The sequence below is a fragment of the Geotrypetes seraphini genome, chromosome 7, assembly GCF_902459505.1.
Source record: "Geotrypetes seraphini chromosome 7, aGeoSer1.1, whole genome shotgun sequence".
NCBI classification, from domain to species: domain Eukaryota; kingdom Metazoa; phylum Chordata; class Amphibia; order Gymnophiona; family Dermophiidae; genus Geotrypetes; species Geotrypetes seraphini.
The window spans coordinates 7,737,784-7,759,087 of NC_047090.1; the positions used below are offsets into that span (position 1 = coordinate 7,737,784).

The window sequence follows — 21,304 nt, forward strand, 5'->3', positions numbered from 1 at the left end:
AACTGCAGTAGGGCTCGCTCAGTCTCTTGCCCCAGCAGGATCTGTTTGAGCTTCATAGATGAATGGAAAGTCATCTTGAAGACTCGCATTACGGTGGACTGCAGGTAGACCTCCACACTCCATTTACCGCGAGAGGATCCTGCACGGACCTGCAGCCCCCAGCAGTGTAACTTCCCGGCAGTTCCTCTCACGATCGCCGCCTTCTCCGACACAGCAGCGGCTCGTGAGAGGAGCCGCTGCAGCGTCTTTGAAGTTTAAAAAAAAAAAAAACAAAAAACTTCGGCTCGGCTCCATGCTCGGCCGCCGCGGCCTGCAGCCGCCACGGCCAACATCGCCTTCTTCCGTCTGGATATCCGAATGGGACTGCTCTACCTCATCCTCTGTCTTGGTAAGGGATTCGGTAAATCATGCCTTTTCTTATTTTCTCTCTCGCCTTAACCGCAGCCGGCAGTGCTGGTGGGGGTGGAGGGTTTTCTAAGGTTCAGCGACGGCGGTGCTGTGGGGGGGGTTTGAAAAGCCGTCGGTTGTGAAGTATGCCGACCTTTAAAAACTTAGCTGCTCCTACTGTTTGCCATGGCGGGAGAGAGAGATTCGCGCGCATGCGCACTCCTACCTGAGGTGGCCTACATCTCACGGAAAACGGACGCACGCGATGGGAGTGCGCATGCGCGGCCTAGCGTTTTATTATATTAGATATTTGTTATCTTTTGCTCATTTCTGACCTGAAACTAGTCTCTTGCATTTATCTGTTTAATTATTTATAAATGCCGTTTTGGATATGCTGAAACACGATCTCTTTGCTATAACTGTCCCCTCAATCTCTCTTCTTTAGCACCCCCACCCCCTTTGCAGAAAATTCTGTGTAAAGAAGCCAGTTCTAAAGAACATACGAATAGCCTTACTAGGTCAACCCAATGGTCCATCAAGCCCACTAGCCCATCCTCACAGTGGCCAATCCAGGTCAAAACCCAAGGAGTAGCAACATTCCATGCAGAATCCCATGGAATAGTAAGATTCCAGAATCCCAAAGAGTAACAAGATTCTAGAATCCCAAAGAGTAGCAACATTCCATACAGAATCCCAAGGAATAGCAAGATTCTGGAATCCCAAAGAGTAACTAGATTCTAGAATCCCAAAGAGTAGCAACATTCCATACAGAATCCCAAGGAATTGTAAGATTCCAGAATCCCAAAGAGTAGCAACATTCCATGCTACCGATCCAGGGCAAGCAGTGGCTTCCCCCATGTCTTTCTCAATAACAGACTATGGACTTTTTCTCCAGGAACTTGTCCAAACCTTTCTTAAAACCAGCTACGCTATCCACTCTTACCACATCCTCTGGTAACACGTTCCAGAGCTTAACTATTCTCTGAGTGAAAAAAAATTTCCTCCTATTGGTTTTAAATGTATTTCCCTGTAACTTCATCGAGTGTCCCCTAGTCTTTGTCATTTTTGACGGAGTGAAAAATCGATCCACTTGTACCCGTTCTACTCCACTCAGGATTTTGTAGACTTCAATCCTATCTCCCCTCAGCCGTCTCTTTTCCAAGCTGAAGAGCCCTAACCTTTTTAGTCTTTCCTCATACGACAGGAGTTCCATCCGCTTTACCATCTTGGTTGCTCTTCTTTAAACCTTTTCTAGCACCACTATATCTTTCTTGAGATAAAGAGACCAGAATTGAACGCAATACTCCAGTTGAGGTCGCACCAAGGAGCGATATAGGGGCCTTATAACATTCTTAGTCTTGCTAACCATCCCTTTTTTAATAATTCCTAGCATCCTAGGACACAGAATAGTACCAGAGTTTGAAAATTGCAACGCTAGGATTAGCCACTTACATCAAGCATCCTTTCAGGAAGTCCAGGAAAGCAGCATCGCTGGTTTTCAGCACTAAGGCCAAGTCCTTCGTGTTCGGTCTTCTCTTCTTCCCCCTGCTGTTCGTAATGTTCCTCGGATAACCTTTGGAATCTTTAAAATATAACAGATAATTAAGTTAGCTTCTAGCAATGACTTAAATAGTAAAATGAGGGACGGAGGAGGGGAACGAGGCAAGCTTCACATTTCTAGGTAAGAAAGGGGTTTTAAAGAAAGGATTCTACAGATGCAGAAATTAACCCAAGCTGTGCCCTCTCTCTTATTAAATTAGCCTTTCCAGGTACCACTGTGGAAGAAGATGTAAGGTGGTAAACAGTTCTATCAGTTCCACAGTTATGGCCAGGAATACAAAAAGAGACTCTGAGCACGACACCTATGAAAATACTCATTTCATTTTCTAAAGGGCTCTGTAATCTGTGCATTGGTGAAAGAATCCCCACTGCCATACTATTTGGGGCAAGCTCGGCGAGCAGGAGAGCTAGTCATCCAGTGATCCAACTGGCTGCCAACTCAACCGAAAACACAAGCATATTGGGCAAGAAGGGTCTTTGCAGTCTCACAGAACATCACCCTCCAATTCAAACTGAGACTTAGAAGCAAGCAGTTTCATAGGCTGGTGACTGATGCTATCATTACATACGCTGCTGCAGACAGCTCTACTTAGCAGCCTCAGACAGGAAGCTCAGGGCCTTCCCTTTCTTTGGCGAGTCTGTTGTAAACTCAAACCTGTTACACAGTCTTGAATGTGGGACATGCAGCACAACTGAAAACCCAGGTGGTCTGGGAATAAGATACGAAAAAAAAAAATCTCCTCCCATGCTTTACAGAGTGCAAAGAAGGGCATTTGGGGGATGCCCAAACATCTCCTAGCAGTGACCAAGCCATCGCCCTGAGCCTGTAATGTTTCAGCACTGACAACAGCAGAAGAGACAGCCAATTCTGCACACGTAACTTCCAATGGAAAAGAGCAGAATGAGCCTGGTCTTCAAAATCCACTTTTATTGCAACCAATAATGGCAACACAAGTAAATCAATCAGTCATAAAAGTCATGGACTCGAGGATCCAAGATGGCCACGGCCAAGACATGCTGAGAAGTACGCTTTGGAACTGCTCTGCTCCTCGTTATTCCTTTCTCTTCGTGGGGGCTTTTGCGGCCATATTTTCTTGCGATGCCGAAGAGGAGAGGTAGGAGTGCTGCTGACGCCTCGCAGCGCTCCACGGTACCGACTCTCGGCAACATTGAGCGGCTACTGCGGCGGATGCAGGGAGTGGAAATGCCAACGTCTGATGTCAGCCCACTGAGAGCGCCGGGGCCGGGCGAGACCGGAGCTGTCTCTCTTGGGCCAGACGTCGAGCGCCACAGATTTCTTTTTCAGCGGGGGCCCCAGCTGATTTGGAAAGGCGGCCATGATGTATTTATTTATTTGTTTTAAATATTTATAGCCCGCATATCCAACAAAACTAAGCGGGTATTTTACATACATAATAAAATAGGAATAAAAACAGACAGCAAATACAGACCTACAACCTCACACGTGAAATATACAAACAAATCACAGTAAAAAAAATCAAATCATGCAAACCTCTCCCCGATCAGTTGATCTCACTGAACAAAATAACGTTCAAGTAAGGCTGTTTTCAAACTTTTGCAAAACTGCAATAATGTAGAGGCTTGTCCCAACTCCTAACGAAATTGGCTTTCATATTTGGTTTGTTATTATCAGGGACTCCTGATTGCAGGCGTTTTAGCCGAAACACGTTGCGTGTCGAGTCCACGACTTTTATGGCCGATTGATTTACTTGTGCTTGTGTTGCATTATTGGACGCAATAAAAGTGAGTTTTGAAGACCAGGCTCGTTCTGCTGTTTTCCATTGAATGATTCAGCACTGGACACTAAGCCTGCCTAAAATCACTCTTCCAGGTTGATAAATCTTCTCCTAACAAGTTTCAAGTTAATTAAAAAAAAATTGTTATACCATTTATCATAATTCTAAGCGGCGTACAGGCTTCGTAAAAATGGGGTTATACGTACAATTAAAAACAGTGGACATACACAAGACTAACTGACGTACAACAAAGAAGAGGGTAGAGGGAGAACTCCATTAAATCAATAGGACGGTAAGAGGATTAAGGAAGTGGGGATTCTGTCTGGATAGTCAATTAGAGAAAAGTTTCAAATTTCAAAAGCATCTTTAAATAGAAAAGATTTCAATTTTGACTAGCTATAATAGCATTCAACATGCCCACTTCTTCTGCTAAGGGCACGTGGCATAAGGAAGTTGTCCTTTTTATTTAAAAAAGAAATCATATTCCATCAATTTCATGCAATACCCAACACATTAAAGCAGCAACTTATGCAATCCTAAAAATCCACCATATAAGAAACAGGCAAAGCAAATAAAACCAATTTAGAGCACTGGAAGTTACTCATCCACATGCTCCTTAGAAGCCTGGCTAAAAAGACGACGTTTCCTATTTTTCCAAATGCAAGGGAGGAGGGCACACAGCCCATGAGGAGAAATTTAGTTTCATCTTCAAAAACCTCGAGACCTGACTTGGGGGACCCCTGCTCTAGAGCAGTGTTCTTCAACCATCGGTCCATGGACCGGTGCCAGTCCACAGTAATTTCCTGCCGGCACGTGTATCAGCCCAAAACAGTGTTCTTCAACCGCCAGTCCACCATGTGATCGATGCGGCGTTATCTTCAAGCCGGCTCCCTCTTCCTCACTGATTCAGTGCACAAAGCCACGGGCAGCGGCTCCTACTCGCGTCCTGTGCCTGAACCGGAAGACTTCTCTCCGACGTTGCAAAGTCAGAGGGGAGGCTTCTAGATGAGGCGTTGGATGTGCAAGGAGCAGCTTTGTGCACTGAATCAGTGAGGAAGAGGGAGCCAGCCTAAAGAAAACACCGGGGGCGGGATAAAATGGCCAGGCGGGAGCAGGCCAGAAGATAAGGCATAGCAGGGAGGGAAGGAGACAACAAAGGTAGGGAGGAATGATTTTATTTTTAATTTTAGTGATTGAATTATGTCAATTTCGAGAATTTACATCTGCTGTCATTGTGGTTTGTGTAGTTTAATTTTGTGGTTAACCAATTTACTGATAACGACCCCAGACTACAAATCGTTCAGAAAAGAAATAAAAACCATGCTATTCAAGAAATCCCTGAAGACAAACTAACACCGCAAGACTCATCCCAATTCTCTGAAGCATCCCGCTCTATTCTTCAATTCCTCTGTAATCCGCCTTGAACAGCAAGGTAATGGTGGAATAGAAATCACTAATGTAATGTAATTATATTGTGTGTATCTATGAAAAATGAATGGAAAAAAATAGTGTTACAATTAGTACCATTATGGGGGCGGGGTCTGGGGTGGAGATTGGGTAGAGATGGGCAGTGCCTGGCCCACGACTTAGCCCAGTGTCCTTCAACCACCAGTCTGTCTTTTATTTCTGCTGGTCCGTAGGTGTAAAAAGGTTGAAGAACACTGCTCTCGAGAACATTGACAGAGTCTGACACAAAATCATGACTGCTGGGCAACTTGTGTAAACCCTGCCACCCTGAAAAAAAACCCCAGAATGACACAAAGTCCAAATTAACACATTGTGCTCCAAAAGCTTCCCTGGACTGGCCTAAAAACAAGAAAGTGACTAAAGTGCATATAACACTCATCCCACTGCCTGAGCGACTCAAAGAGTTATTTCATAACTAAAGAAAACCACTCTGTTATCTTTAATTTAAAAATGCTGTGGGAGAATTAGGAGCATAACCAAGAGTGTCAAAAGTTTGGGATTTCTGCTGTCAATAGCTAAAGTGTGCGATGCCATCAGTTGCCCTTCTCACACCCTCTTGTTGGAAAAACAAAGCACAAGGGGCTACAGAAGCTATGCTTACCAAAAAATGTTCTTTTCCTGGAGGCCGCCTGAATAAAGCTTGCTGGTGGTAGACCCAACACCTAAGAAAAGACAGGTAAAATGAGTTAACCCCATGGAACGCTCTTCTCTTTCCCTCTCATGGACCAGCTAAAATTTTGCGCTGTGCTGCAGTTACTCTATAACTATTTTTAATTGCCAGTGACAATTAGAACACAGCAAGCAGTTCCAAAGTAACACAGGAAGCTACTCTAAGATTGCAAAGTTTCTCCCTGGAAATGGATTCAAATATGAAGCCCTCAGTGGCGTAGTAAGAGGGGGGTGGGGTCCATCCCGGGCGCCATCCTCCTCTCTGCCCCCCCCCGTCTCTTCCCACTCCTCTCCCAGCCGCGAGCGCCCCTTCCCCTTTCCCCGTACATCTAGTTCACGCCACGAGCAACAACTTCAACGCGCTCCTCGCCACTACCCCCACTGACATCACTTCCGGGTGCCACGCGTAGGAAATATATCAATGCTTTATCAATTCTTTCTTAGTCCAGTTTCTTTACAGCAATACATCTTAGGAATTCAGATATCCACCCTTATCAATGGATACAGGTGGTGGGATTCTTCATGATTCCAAGTACTATTTCCCAACTATTTACTTATTTCAATTATTTTATATAAATAATAGTCCATTCCCCTTCCCGACGCGTTTCGCCGAACTTTCTCAAGGTCTTACAGCATTACAGCTACTTCTCTTTGAATGGCTGGTTATACTAGGAGAAGCGGCACCCCACATTTGAGAATCCATGAAGATGAGACCTGGCCCTCTAAGCATACCTCATAAGTACTATCTAGAACCACATGGGTTAGTCCATAGGCCAACATATGAATCAAACTATCATGATGAACCACATAAAATGCAGCAGACAAGTCAAATTGTAATAATACTGCATATTTATTCTGTAACTGTAAATTTTGAATTTTGCAATTAAAGATATCAAAAGAGTTTCTGTACTGAAATTAGGTCTAAATTCATGTTGAAATGGTAATAGAATAGAAAACATCTCTAGATAGTAAGAAAATTGTTTGGAAATAATAGATTCCAACATTTTTGTCAGTAGAGGTATATTTTCAATAGGACGATAGTGGGAAGAGACTGAGGGGTCCAAGTCAACCCCTTTCAATAAAGGTATTACAACTATTTTACCCATCTCCAATGAAAGATGGCCATTACTGAGAGTATGATTTAGTAAGGAAGTCAACCAAGTGATGGCCTGTACAGGAATATTACCATAAAGATAGGAAGGGAAGGGATCCAAAGTACAGCTACACTTTTTCAATTTTTCACATAATTTTAGGACTTGAAGCTCTGAAACAGGATCAAATTGCCTTCCAGAGACAGTCCATGAAGATTAGTGTAGGTTCATCAGAACCTAAAGTAAAAATCATCAAAATTAATGGCTGGAAAAGTATCTCTAATAAGAGTAATTTTGTTGTTGAAAAATTTTGCTAATTCCTCCGCAGTTGGAGTATTATTATGTTTTGGTTTTGTATTTAGTAAAGATAGGGATCGCCAAAGTTTAAAAAGAGTGCTACTTTGATTGTTGGATTTAATTATCTTGGAACCATAATAATTCTTTCTTACGGTTCTAATCTCCAAATAATATTTCTTAATGTTAATTTTCCAATTCCGCTTATCAGAATCTAAATTACTTTTTCTCCATCTTTGTTCCAATTTTCTACAACCCTAGTTAAGTGCCCGATGGTAGGGTCAGTATCCTGAGTCCAACAGTGGCCAACCCAGGTCCCAAGTACAACATTCTAGAGCTGAGACTGTGATGTCATAATGCCTCATTCCACCAATGCCTAAGAGCCAACCTCATCAGTGATGTCACAATGGCTTGATTGTCCTATACTTAGCTCGCATAAGAACATAAGAATAAACACGCTGGGACAGACCGAAGGTCCATCAAGCCCAGTATCCTGTTTTTAACAGTGGCAAACCCAGGTCCCAAATACCTAGCTAGATCCCAGGTAGTAAAACAGATTATATGCTGCTTATCCTATGATTCTACCAAATCAAAGCAAATCCCAGACTGGAATCCCATTTCTGTTTCTTATATTAGGAACAAAATTAAAGCACTTTTAATAACCGCTGTATTCTGAAGGTCAGGACTTCATCTCACATAACCCACAGATGCCATGCCACCCAGTTCCAGGCTGGAGACATTTTGGTCAGTCCTGGTTTTGAACTTCCATCCCAAACAATGTGGGATTTGTAGTGCCTGAGCCTGCCCTCTGAAATCAGTGCTGCAAATCCCATAATGCATCAGGATGGGAAGGTCAGAATTCCAGAACTGTTCTAAAATCTCCAAGCCTGGAACTCGGTTATTCAGCATCTCTGTATAACCAAGTTTTTATCAGCATAAAGCAGTGTTTCCCATAGAGGCAGTGTATGCAAATCAATTTCATACATAGTCATTGTAGATATCCTGAAAACCTGACTGGCAAGGGGGAAACTCCAGGACCGACTTAGGAAACACTGTCATAGAGCATTGCTTCTCAACCCTCTCTTGGAAGCATACCTAGACAATAGGGTTTTCAGGATTGTCACAATGCATGAGATAATTTGCATATAGTAGAGATCCATTACATGCAAATCTCTCTCATGCATATTCATTATGGTGATCCTGAAACTGCATGAGATAATTTGCATGTAGTAGAAATCCATTATATGCAAATCTCTCTCATGCATATTAATTATGGTGATCCTGAAAACCTGACTGGCAGCGTGTTTCTCCAGGGCAGGACTGAGCCAGTCTTGGTTTTACAAAATCTCCATACCTTCTGTGAACTGGTAATCCACAGAGGCAGTGTGGTATAACCATGTGTAAAAGCTGTCCACATGTCACTTCAACATGCTGTGATACCTCCATGATACAGGCAAGCTGCTCCACTTCATTTTCTCCAGGGAAGAGGGGGAAGCCCGTATACAGCTCAGCCATGATGCAGCCTAGGCTCCACATATCGATAGCCAGGCCGTAGGGGTAACCCAGAATCACTTCTGGAGACCGATAGAAGCGGCTTTGAACATACGTGTACACTACATAATAAAAATGCAATCAAACATGTTAATATTCATGAAAGCACTCCATCCATCTCAAGTGACTCAGCACTTCACAAAATATTTCAGCCTCCAGACTGCATCAAAGCAGCCTGGTCAGATTTAGTTGAAGCTCTCCTACCCCAGGGATGGATGAGGAGATGTGGGGAATGTGAAAGCAGAATGGAGAGATTAGGAGAGGTCACTCCCTTCATTCTCCTGTAGCTGATGTACACCCCTCCCACGAAAGTGTAACTGGTAAGGGACACGGGGGCTCTGTGATAGCTAAGGGAAAAACAGACGTTTATATGTCTAAAATGATTACCGTATATTCTCGAATATAGGACGAGATTTTTTGGCCCAAAAATGGGGGTCTCATCCCATATTTGGGTCAACACCCAATGACCATCGAACCCCCTCCCCGACTTGTTGCAGGCCTCAACCGTGAGAACTGGCGGCAGCCATTCAGAGAGTGGCGCAGGGCCGGGCAGGGAGCACGAATAGCTTGGTCCTGTCGGGTGTGCCGCTGGCGCGAGATTGGAGGCAGACATCCAGGGCGGGAGAGGCTCTGCACAGGGCAGAAGTGCAGAAAGATCGCTCCTGCCCTATACACTGCTGGATCACCAGGGATTAAAAACGGTGAAAAAGGTACGTACGAGGGGGGGTTAAAAAAATTGTTAGTGGGACGGGAGATAGGACCATGTAACTCCACTACTGATCAAATCCCACTGGTTGCCTATTAATCACCGAATCACTTTTAAAATAGCATTCTTAGTTTTTAAAGCTCTGTTATTTAATGAACCACAGTTCATATCTAGAATGATTATTCCATATCATTCTCCCCGATCTCTCCGGTCGTTATCTCAAGACCTATTATCAGTCCCTTCTTTAAAAATAGTGGGTACAAGGAGAAATGAAATGTTTTCTATTTTAGCTCCTCAAACTTGGAACGCTCTGCCACTCTATATTAGAAAACAAAAAGACCTCATCTCGTTCAAAAAACTTTTAAAAACATTTTTATTCAATGATGCTTTTATTAACTGATAATTTAAATTTTTTTTTTTTCTTCTTTCTATCTTCTTCCTGTTCCATTCTTTTCTTTTGCCCCTTCCTTATGTGTTTTTACCCTTTTTGTTTCTTCTTTCCTAGACCGAGATAATTGTAACTTTTCCCCCTTCTTCCTAGTGTATCCAGTTAGTCATTAACTTATATATATAATGAAACCTTTTAGGTCTTAATACTGTTTATCTATATTACTGTTTTTAAAATTTGTTAAAATTTGTTTTAGGACTGTTAGTTCCCCCATAAGTTGTTTTAAACTGTACATCGCTTAGAAAATTTTTATAGGCGATTTATCAAATAAAATTGAACTTGAACTTGAGGGATCCCTCCTGTCCTGGCCTACCATTAGACCACCATAGGGGGTACAGGGTAGGAAGGTGTGACAGGGTGCAAAGCCTGGCAGGGAGTAAGGGGGTTGAGTGCAGTCTGGCAGGGGAGGGTGTGAGGGAGAGGACACTGGGTACAGATCCTGGCAGGGCATAGCAATCGAATATTAAGCCTCCATCTTATATTTGAGTCAACCATTTTTCCTCCTTTTGGGGGGAAAAATGGAGGTCTCGACTTATATTAGAGTATATACGGTATGTTGCTATTTCATTAAAAAAAACACATATGTGCCAACACAAAAATGTTTATGTGCCCAAGTTGACCTTTGAAATTTCAAAGGTCCTTTCCAAAATCCAGCTCCACAAACTGAAATCAGCATAACCTATTCCAGAATACAGAGGAATCCAAAAAGGAGCAGCGTTTTCTCTTCAAGGATACCTTTGAAAGCTATGACTAGGACGCCAGTAATACTTAAGTTGACCTTACCAGTACAGTCTCTTAACTTCTCTTTTCTTCTTGAACCCTCTCTTTGTTCACCCCTTAAATGTCTCCTGTCCTTTAAAAATTGCAGTTCCTCCCTTTTTAATGTTAGTGAGAGTCCAGTCATGTATGCTTTTCGTGTCCCCCACTTTTTATTGATGTACATGTAATACGTTATTAAATCAAATTTTAAATAAAACTTGAAACTAGGTATTTCACCCAGAAGGACTCCTGAGACAGGATTTTCTTGTAGCTGAAACACAGCCAGTGTCGCGTCTTCTGAGCAGTTTGTTCTGTTCATATGGTTGCCATTAAAGTTTGGTTGGTTTGAATACCAGGCCTACTCTGCTCCTTTTTGCATTCCTTGGTGTTTGTGCAGGGTTTGATACGCTCTGTTTCCTGGTTTACTATTCCAGAATACACCAGAAGGCTGTTGAAAGCCCAAACTGAGCTACGGATTCATCACACATAAAGCAGAACTGTTTTTTTTTTCGCACACTTTTCCAAATTGAAGCAGTGCGTGATGTGCTAACAGGGTTTTCTTTCTCAGCCAAGCAAGAGCAGGGCGAGATAAGATTTTAGGTTGGGGTTTTTTCTTTTTCCTTTATTGTTTTATGTAATATGATGATTAGTATGCTAATGTTGTAATTTGTATCTTTTACTCTGTGGATGTTTTATCGTACTCTGCATAGAATTGTAGGATACGCGGAATATAAATGTTTAAAATAAATAAATAGAATGCAAAACCAGTAATAATCAGATTTCCAAAACTGAGCCAACCAGACATTAAGGAGGTAAATCGACTGCCACATAAGGGTCAATTTTAGAAAGGGATATGGGCCCTTAGGTGTCGATCAAATGCTAGGCGGTAGTTTTTCGGCTAACGCGCATGCTAATCCGCTGCGTGCACTAAAAACGCTAGCACACTTTCGTAAAAGGAGCCCTTAGATGACAGCATGTAAAGTATACGAGGTCTGATCAAAAAAATTGCAGGACAGATTTTATAAAAATTTATTAAACAATCTTACAACTTATTCCACTGGGTCCCCCTTCAGAGTACTCCCCTTCCCTACGTATACACTTTTCCCAACGTCATTTCCACTTCTGGAAACAGTCCTTTAACGCATCTTCAGGAATCGCCAAAAGCTGCCGCGTTGAATTTTGCTTTATGTCTTCAGTGGTGTCGAATCGCTTTCCTTTCCGCGTGGATTTCAGTTCAGGAAACACGAAGAAGTCGGCCGGGGCCAAGTCAGGAGCGTAAGGTGGCTGGGGAAAAACTGTCATTGCGTTTTTTTGCGCATAATTCGGGAATTTTGACGCATTCAAAACACCTTCCACGACTCGTGACATGTTCCCCATAAGCCACTTTCAACGTTTCATAAGTTTCTGTGGCGGTCTTACCCAATTTAAAACAGAATTTCACGCTGTAGCGCTGCTCGTTGAGGTCACACATGATGAAAAATAGCCGATCGCGAAAAACACACTTTCACAAAAACTGCTGTAGCCCAGAGACAAAAACAGATATCAACAAATGGAAAAAAGGAGGTTACATGGGAGGTTTCAAGCTACTCAAGACCACCTAGTGCGTCTTAAACTAAACTAAACTAAGCCTTAGGTTTATATACCGCATCTTCTCCACGGAAGTGGAGCTCGACACGGTTTACAAAGTTTAAAAATATGGGAAGAGAGAAGAGAGAGAGTTTACAGAGCATAAAAAGAGGGGATGTAATCAGGAGAAGAGATTATTATATGCTAGAGAAGAGCCAGGTTTTCAGTTGTTTTCGGAATAGTTGGAGGGAGCCCAGGTTCCGCAGCGGGACAGTGAGGTCGTTCCAGAGGCCGGTGATTTTGGAGAGGAGGGATCTACCCAGTTTACCTGCGTGGAGGATGCCGTGTAGAGAGGGGAAGGATAGTTTATGTCTGTGGGCAGATCTGGTGGTAGTTGGTGTCGGGGCGAGGAAGGATAGAGGGATTAGGGGCGGAAGGATGCCGTGAATGATCTTGAAAGCCAGGCAGGAGCGTTTGAAATGAATTCTGGAAAGTACTGGGAGCCAGTGAAGATTGGTAAGTAGAGGGGAGACGTGGTCATATTTGCGTTTAGCCAGATGGCGCAAAACTCAAACTGTCCTGGAACCTTTTGAACAGACCTTGTATATAGGTACACATATATAATAAAGTATTCACACAAACTACGACTTTGCCTGCGCTCCGCCCAACCTCCAGCCCCGGAACGTGCCTACCCGTGAGCCGGGTAAAAGTAAATGTGAAACCTGTGGGGTAATTTTGTAAAACCCTTTACCTCCTGGATGGATTTAGCATGCGTCTTAGATTTTCATTCCACGATCCACCACTAATCTGTTCAAATGCAGGTTAATGGTTTGCTCTGGTGGCCCGTTAAGGATGGACTGCCTGTGCCCAGTTCCAGAGTTTCCGTGCATTTTATACAGATTCCTAATCATGCAAAAGGCTTAAGGGGCAGTATCTGTGTCTGTGACGGTAAGGGGCTTGCAAGCCACTTCCAGCCATGGGCTGACCTAATCCCAAATATTCAACGCCAGGGCATGCGCGACTCCCAGCACTGAATACGCCTGCTGACCTGGACATTAACCGGGCACCAGCCAATATTCAGGCCGCTGACCAGTTAAACTCGGCGCACAAAGCTAGGATGGCTGTTTTGCACTCCTCACGTTATGCACTTAAGCCCGGATTCTGTGGTGACGGGACTAAAGCGTGCCGGACAATCCCGCGCAGACAAAAACACTGACAAATGCACACAGGTCGTCAGGTAACTTTAAAGCGCTCCCAGAGGGGGGTGTGTGGGGGGGAACCCCCACTTTACTTAGAAGTGTTGCTGCTGCCGTTGGGGGTAGGAGGGAACCCTCCCCCCCACACACACTTATTACAGAGGAAACTGTAATTTTTCACTAAAACCCTGGGAAAAATTACACTTTCCTCTCTAATGGGGGGGGGTTCCTCCCCCAAGCCCCCCAACGGCAGCATCAACACTTCTAAGTCCACCCTCCCCGGAGTGCTTTAAAGTTACCTTTTAATCTGCCGTGCTGACGTCCTGCGCGCATTTGTGTTAGCGGCTCTGTCCTTGCGCGATTGTCCCGCGTGCTTTCAACTATGAACCGGATTCTGTAACTGGTGCCACTGTCGGCAACCACCTTAAAAGCAGCCGCCGATCGTGCGCCAGAATCGCGCCTCCGGCAAAAGGTAGGCGCCAGATACGCAGGCCAGGGGTTTTCCAGGCCTACATTTCCGGCGCCTAGTTTTGGCGTGGCATTAGGCAGCTTAAAACACCTACAGAGGTGCGATTCCAGTGACGATTTTTTTAGGCGCCTTGAAACTCAGTTAAAAACATCAAATGGCACTTTTTTTTTTTTTAACTGAGTTTGGGCGCTTACTGGTGTCTAAAAAATCAGTGCTGGTTAGAGAATCCGGGCCTTACTTTGTTGGTTAATGGACCGAATATCACCGTTAACCAGCTAAGTTTTATTTATTTATTTCCCGTGTTATCTCAATGATCTACGTTGGTGCTCAATCTTAACACTGTCCTTGGCCTGTCTCTTACCAGGCTGCTTAGCGGTGATATTCAGCCCACTACCCGGTGAAATGCTGCATAATCCTGGCAGCCCAGGAGGGTTTAACCGAGTAGGAGCTTGTCATGCCCAGCAGATCTTTTGAATATCGACCCCCTTAAATGTGAAACAGAGACTCAGGTTCTGGCAACGTCAGGCAAATGCCGCAGATCTGGGTGGTAGAGACACCAACGTAGCTAACTTAGCACAAATCACAGGGGCTGCATGTCCCTCTGATTCAGAGAAACGCAAGCAAGCCACATCAAGGAACTGCGCGAGAACCATAGGTATTTCACTCTTTTTTAAGCATTTCAGACCTCTTTGGTGTTCGTAGCAGCTGGATCCAAAGTCAATAACTTTCAATGCAACTTGGCCCTTCTGGGAGAGTAAAATGTTCTCCTGGAAAAGGAAAAAAAAATAGAGGAAGAAATGTATAATGCACAGCATAGAAAAGGGTACTTGATGCTTCCGATATTGCAGAGGAACATATGATCTACAGAGTTAAGAGAGAGAACTCGACAGAACCCTGCAATACCAGTGAGGGAAAGAACGTAACCACAGTCACATCTAGACATCACTGCCACAAGAGGGCAACAGAGTACAAGTTTTGGGAACTCTCCAAAATTAGGCTTAAAATAGCCAAGTCCTCTGCTTGCTATCATATTAATATACACTTCTCCCTCCATATTCGCTGTGATAGCAGATTAACAGAACTGCAAAAACTGAAAAACCGCAAATAACTTTTTTATATGTTATTTGCTGTTTTCTATTAAAAACCATCGTGAATATGGTGAAACCGCAAATAACATGGCGGGAGACTTTGCCTGTTTCCTGAAAGAGAGGCAAAACACGGTGAAGAAAGTGCCAGGAATCAGCGGGTTTCTCTGTAAACGCTTGGAATCAGCGATTTCTCTATGCAAGCTGATGTCATTTGGGGGGAGGAGCCGGCAAGCTAGAAACCGCGAATACGGAGAGAGAAGTGTAATCATTATGAGCGCCCCCTCCTGGTCTGACTTTTAACGCCTGGGAAGATGGCACGGTGTTTTCAACGTGTCTTTTACTTATCTTTTCCCCTTATTTTGAGTCAAAGCGAATCAAGAACAGAGTAAATATCGCACTGATATAGTGAATGCAAGACAACAGCACGGAGAGCTGAAAAACAGGAGAAGAATAAATAAACAGGCGGTGGACTAAAATTTCATAAAATGAGATCAATTAATTGCTAATTTTGGTCTATCAGGGTGTGATTTAGGGCTCCTTTTACGAAGGTGCGCTAGTGGTTTTAGGGCACGTACCGGATTAGCGCGCGCCAGCTGAAAATCCACCGCCTGCTCCAAAGAAGGCGGTAGCGGCTGGCACGCGTGGCAAGGCCCTAGCACACCTTTGTAAAAGGAGCCCTCGGACAAGAACACAAATGCAGCAAAAAAAACCTTTAAGACGTTAGAAGGGTGCAGTTACGCATGTGGTGGCCTAAATACCTTACCCTCCCCTCCCCACATCGCTGCGTTCCAATTCCCACACTTGCCTTCCCTCTTTTGTTTTTTTTCTGCTTTTTTTCAACCCCTCGTTATTCCAAATCGCCTTCATGTGGATGCTAACTGGTGGTATGTTGAGATTGTCACAAACTTGGAAACTAACTGGTCAATATTCAAATGATTTGATCGCCCAGAAACAGCCAGTGACCAGTTAAATCGCTTCTTCGGGGCTAGCTGCCAATTTTCATTAGCCCTTAGGGGATGGGAATTCATCAGTGGGCACTAAGTGATTTAGTGCACATTAACCATGTTAGTGCATGCATCTGAGTGTTTAGTGCAGGGGTGGGCAACTCCGGCCCTCCCAGTCGGGTTTTCAGGATTTCCCCAATGAATGAATATGCATGAGATCTAAGTGCATGCACTGCTTTCAATGCAGATTCATTGGGGAAATCCTAAAAATCCGACTGGATTCCGGCCCTCGAGGACCGGAGTTGCCCACCCCTGGTTTAGTGCATGATAATATGGTTATTGTGCGCTAAATCGCTTAGCGCCCTTTGACGAATTTCCCCCCTTAAGCAGTTATGACCACTGAAAATCAGCGGTTATTGCCTAAGTGAAAGCTGGCTACCTGGGGGGGGGGGACTTGGCCAGGTAAACACATAAGTGGCCTGCATAAAACACAGTTCTGTCTTTATGTGGCAACTCATGGCAGCTTCAGTTCTGAATCGACTTATGCGGTCCGGTCTCTAGTGAAACCTCTTTTAGAATATTGGATACAATTCTAGAGACCGCACCTTCGAAAAGATACACACAGGGTGGAGACGGTCAGAGGAAGACTACTAAAATGGTCAGTGGTCTTCATCATAAGGATTATGGGGATAGACTTAAATGCTATGGCCGACAGGGGTGACAGGCTGTCCTTTGTTCATGGATGGTCCTGTAGTTTATTACTGTTTCCTGTTGCTTAGTGTTGGTTGATGTACTCTTCTTTTGACTACCATTATGTGCCTGCTTGTATGTTGCATCATGTCTGTTTCTCTTGTTGACGCTTTAATAAACATGATTTCCAAAAAAAATAAAAAAAATGCTATATTCCCCACTGTTTACTTGAAACTTTAGTATATTAACTTGTAAGCCATCCTGAGCTTTCTGGGAGGATGGGATATAAATCAAAATAAACCAATGAATAAAAACATTTTAGTGCAGTACATTTTATGTCTCTTTAGAAAGTACTAGGTCTCTTGGAATGCATTATCTTTGCTGCCTGGACCCAGAAACAGCAAAATGGTTTCCGGTGCATTTTGCAGTTATTTTCCACTTTCATAGGCCAATTTTGAATGGCAAATCAAAAATCGAAGACCTCTCAAACCAAACAAACGAGGGAAGTGGGTACTTTTGAGAATGACTATCAATGGGATCGCAACTGAAGCGAACCCTAGCATACGGTATATATACTGTACAATAGAACGATGCACCTGCCTCAGGAAGGCAGTGCTAGAGACAAAGCACAGTAAAAAAAAAAAAAAACCGCAGGTCCCACATGGTGTCTCTGTCAGGTTTATGGGAGGGGGAGGGAAGACCAGCACTCAGCAGGGCTAATGTGACCATTCATTTTTTCCCTCAAAATAGGACAGGACCCCCACCCCTCTCCGGATCCTCCCCATCTCCCGCCCCTGTTAAATATAGTGCAAAATATAGATAGCAGATATAAATTCTCATTTTGATCACTAAATTGAACATAAAATAATTTTTCCTACCTTTGTTGTCTGGTGATTTCATGAGTCTCTGGTTGCACTTCCTTCTGACTGTGCATCCTTTCTTTATTTCATTTCTTTCTCTCTCCCATCCCCCTCCCTTCTGTCTTTCATTCTCTCTCCTGGCCCAGCCCATTCCAAGCTGCCCCCCCCCCCCCCAAGCCACAGCCTATTTCTCCAAGCCACTGCCACACTAACATCATAGTGCGAGGTGGCTTGGAGAAATAGGCGGCAGCGGCCTGTGTTTAGCTCGCCTGTCCCGCTCCTTCTGAAAACGGGACATTTCGGCGTCCCGAAGCTGTGCGTGGGGACAACAGGACAGGCGAGCTAAAAACGGGATGATCCCGTTCAAAATGGGACATACAGTATGGTCACCTTCGACAGGGCGCACAAGGCACTGAACTCACAGGTTTTAGGTCACAGTGGATGATTCTCTCTCGGTACAGCAGTTGTAAGCATTTCAGTATTGAGTAGGTGAATCTGCGAACCAGTGCCAGGCTGAAACCCTGAAAGTTGTTCTTTTTGATCAATTCATACAGATTTAAGCTGTAGAAAGAAAGATTAAGTGGTAACAATAAATGCATCTTACAGGGATGCAATTCATTTTCTCATTTTTTTAATGTTATTTTTATTGAAAATAAGACAGTTTTCAAAAGAACACATCACGCCAGTGTCAGCTAACAACAGAACTTACAACTGGGTGGGAAACAACAATTTAAGTATTTTCTGTTTTCCGTGCCTCCCCCAGCTCCCTCTTTAACCCTCTTCCCCTCCCTTAGTGCTTTACCTTCAAGCGAGTGAGTAAATAACTACCACATCCTGGTTCGGTGGAGTTCCTTACCCCAAAATCAGAAATACAAACAGGCAAAATCATACCAGAAACTGGATCCCAGTTGTTGCTAAGTTACTTAAAGGACCCAATTATGGGGTACAGCCAACTAAAATGTCTCCCATATTGCCCGATATCTTTTCCTTCTTGCAAGCTGATTGCGACCCGCTTACAAGTGTTCCCTTACCATAATAGTATATAAGAAATTGTCACAGTTATACTTTGCTACCAGTCCAGTCAGTGGAAGGAGCCTGCCAGAGTATCCAGCGGTCAGAAACATGTGGAGAAAAAAAGCCTCAGGCTTAAGTAGCAGCATATACATTATAAAGGTCACTTCAAGCTGCCTTTAATCTTAACACTGGCATTAAAATTTAAAAAAAACACACAAAACTTGATACAAATATCTCAAAAAGGTCCAAACCACTATCTGTGCACAGGATAATTAATATATATATATATATATATATTCAGTATATACAGCGGAATAAGAAAAGGTACAGAGAAGGGCAACAAAAATGACAAAAGGGATGAGACAACTTCCCTATGAGAAAAGGCTAAAGCGGCTAGGGCTCTTCAGCTTGGAGAACAGACAACTCAGGAGTGATATGATAGAGGTCTATAAAATAATGAGTGGAGTGGAAAGGGTAGATGTGAATCGCTTGTTTATTCTTTCCAAAAATACTAGGACTAGGGAGCATCTGATGAAGCTACTAAGTAGTAGATTTAAAACAGGCCAGAGAAAATATTTGTTCACAGAATGTGTAATTAACTCTGGAATTTGTTGCTGGAGAACGTGGTGAAATCAGTTAGCTTAGCAGGGTTTAAAAAGGCTTGGATAATTTCCTAAAAGAGAAATCCATAGGTCATTATTGAGATGGCTTGGGGAAAATCCACTGCTTTATTCCTAGGATAAGCAGCATAAAATCTGTTTTACTACTTGGGATCTAGCTAGGAACTTAGGACCTGGGTTGGCCACCGTTGGAAACAAGATACCGGGTTTGATGGACTTTATGTCTGTCCCAGGACGGCAGCTCTATTGTTCTTATGTGAGCCAAGTAGAGAACAAATCAAGCCATTGTGACATCACTGCTGAGGTTGGCTCTTAGGCATTGGTGGAATGAGGCTTTATGACATCACAAGCTCAGCTCTGGAATGTTGCTACTCTTTGGGTTTCTGCCATTGTGACATCACTGGTGAGGTTGGCTCTTAGGCATTGGTGGAATGAGGCATTATGACATCACAATCTCAGCTCTGGAATGTTGCTACTCTTTGGGTTTCCAAGTTTATTCGACATTTAATATACCATTTATCAAATATTGCCTAAACGGCTTACAATGGAAAGATAAAAGAATACACCAAATAATGGCATAGCAATTAAAATGTAAAAAGGGGAATATGTAACAAAAGGGCATACTGGAACAGAGGGAAAGAAGGGAGGGAAAGATGAATAAATACATCGAGATCGAAAATAAAACCAAAGGGAAGGGAAAATAAAAGGAAGGGATAGTAGAATAGGAATGGGTTTGCTTCTAAAGAAGTGTTTTGACGTCATCCGAGATGGATGTTTCATGAGCTCTGCTTGAGGAGAATTGTTTCAGGTGTTATATTGAAGAGGAAGGTTATAAGTTTGGACTTGAACTTGTCTAGGGAGGGTTCGATTCTAATGTCTAATGGAAGTGAGGTCCATAGAGATGGGGCAGTGACTAAAAATATGGTTTTACAGGTTGTATCATAGAATATCTCCCATATAGATGGAATTGTGAGCAAATTTTGAGTGTTGGATCAGAGCATCCAGGAGGGAACGTAGGGGATCAAAAGTTTGTCAATGAAAGCTGGCGTGTTAGAGTGTCAGAAGTAGTATTTTGTATATTAAGCGGTATGTGATGGGTATTACGGAGGAGGGGGGTGACATGATTAAATTTCTTGGCTCTGTAGATTAATTTGACTGCTTTGTTTTGTAGGAGTTGTAGGTGACGCATTTCTTTTTGCGTTATGCCCTGGTAGGGAGCATTGCAGTAATCGATGTGAGAAATGACGAGAAGTCTAGCAAGTTGCTTTCGAAAATGGCTTGGCCAATAAACTGTCTAAGTGCCACTTTATGCTGTTTTTTTGGACGTCTTTCTTTTCTGAAAATGAGCCTCATAGGGTCCGAGAGAAACACACCGTACACAACATCTTCTCCATTCCCCTACATACAATATTTGGAAGAAACTCACTGCGTTTAGCCTCTACCGAATCCTGACAAACAGCTTGTAAAGCCCTTTACCAAGTTTATTAAAAATTTTCATAAAACGCCAATCATAAATTCTAAGCGTTTCACAGTACAAAAATGAGGGAAACAATCAAGAGTCTAATTAAAAACAATACAGGCATAACGTACGATAAAAGAGGAAAGTGGGGAGAACTACAATATTTAAAAGAAAAGCAAATGAAGAAGGTAAAAACAAAAGGGGGTTGAGAGATCAGTGCGATTAAAGGGCAGTTTGTACACAAGGTACTTAGACGACAAAACTTAATTCTTTCTCTTTACTTCGATCTGCAAAATTGCCAAAAAAAATGTGTTATTTCTGGTTGTGTGGGAAAAAGGAACGTGTGCGAATGGCTCTGCTGTACCCTGACTCTGCTCGGCAGGCCCAGAGGTTATTTTTCTAGGAAGATGTGAGCACTGCACGTGCTGCGTGACCACAAGCCTTAGTCTAACAGGGCTGCACGCATTCCAAGGACCTGGCCTCTGCCTATAATGGGCCCCAGGGGGCTCTTACTTACCTCAGGACAGAGAGTAGATATGCAGAAGACTGCACGTCCCCCCACTGAGCTGAGAGAATGAGGGCTGAGAGGGGCCGGACCTAGTTCCGCAGAGACGTGCAAGGTCACAATGTGAGAGACACGCTGCACCCTTCCCGGTAACCCCCCCCCTACCCCACTGGAAAAAGCAACCAAAAACGCCGTCCGACACAA

The 21,304-nt window shown here is 43.5% G+C and overlaps 1 protein-coding gene across 1 annotated transcript in view; it reads right to left on the reverse strand.

The window, feature by feature from the left end:
- DYRK4 (dual specificity tyrosine phosphorylation regulated kinase 4) overlaps positions 1-21,304 on the reverse strand; it is a 161,513-nt gene that overhangs the window by 19,852 nt on the left and 120,357 nt on the right. Inside the window, exons 11-15 of the mRNA XM_033951753.1 lie at positions 17,925-18,063; positions 14,606-14,687; positions 8,666-8,838; positions 5,773-5,833; positions 1,840-1,969 (exon numbers count right to left, since the gene is read on the reverse strand). Of these exons, the coding sequence (XP_033807644.1) occupies positions 1,840-1,969; positions 5,773-5,833; positions 8,666-8,838; positions 14,606-14,687; positions 17,925-18,063 (585 nt within the window). The remainder of the gene's footprint in view (positions 1-1,839; positions 1,970-5,772; positions 5,834-8,665; positions 8,839-14,605; positions 14,688-17,924; positions 18,064-21,304) is intronic.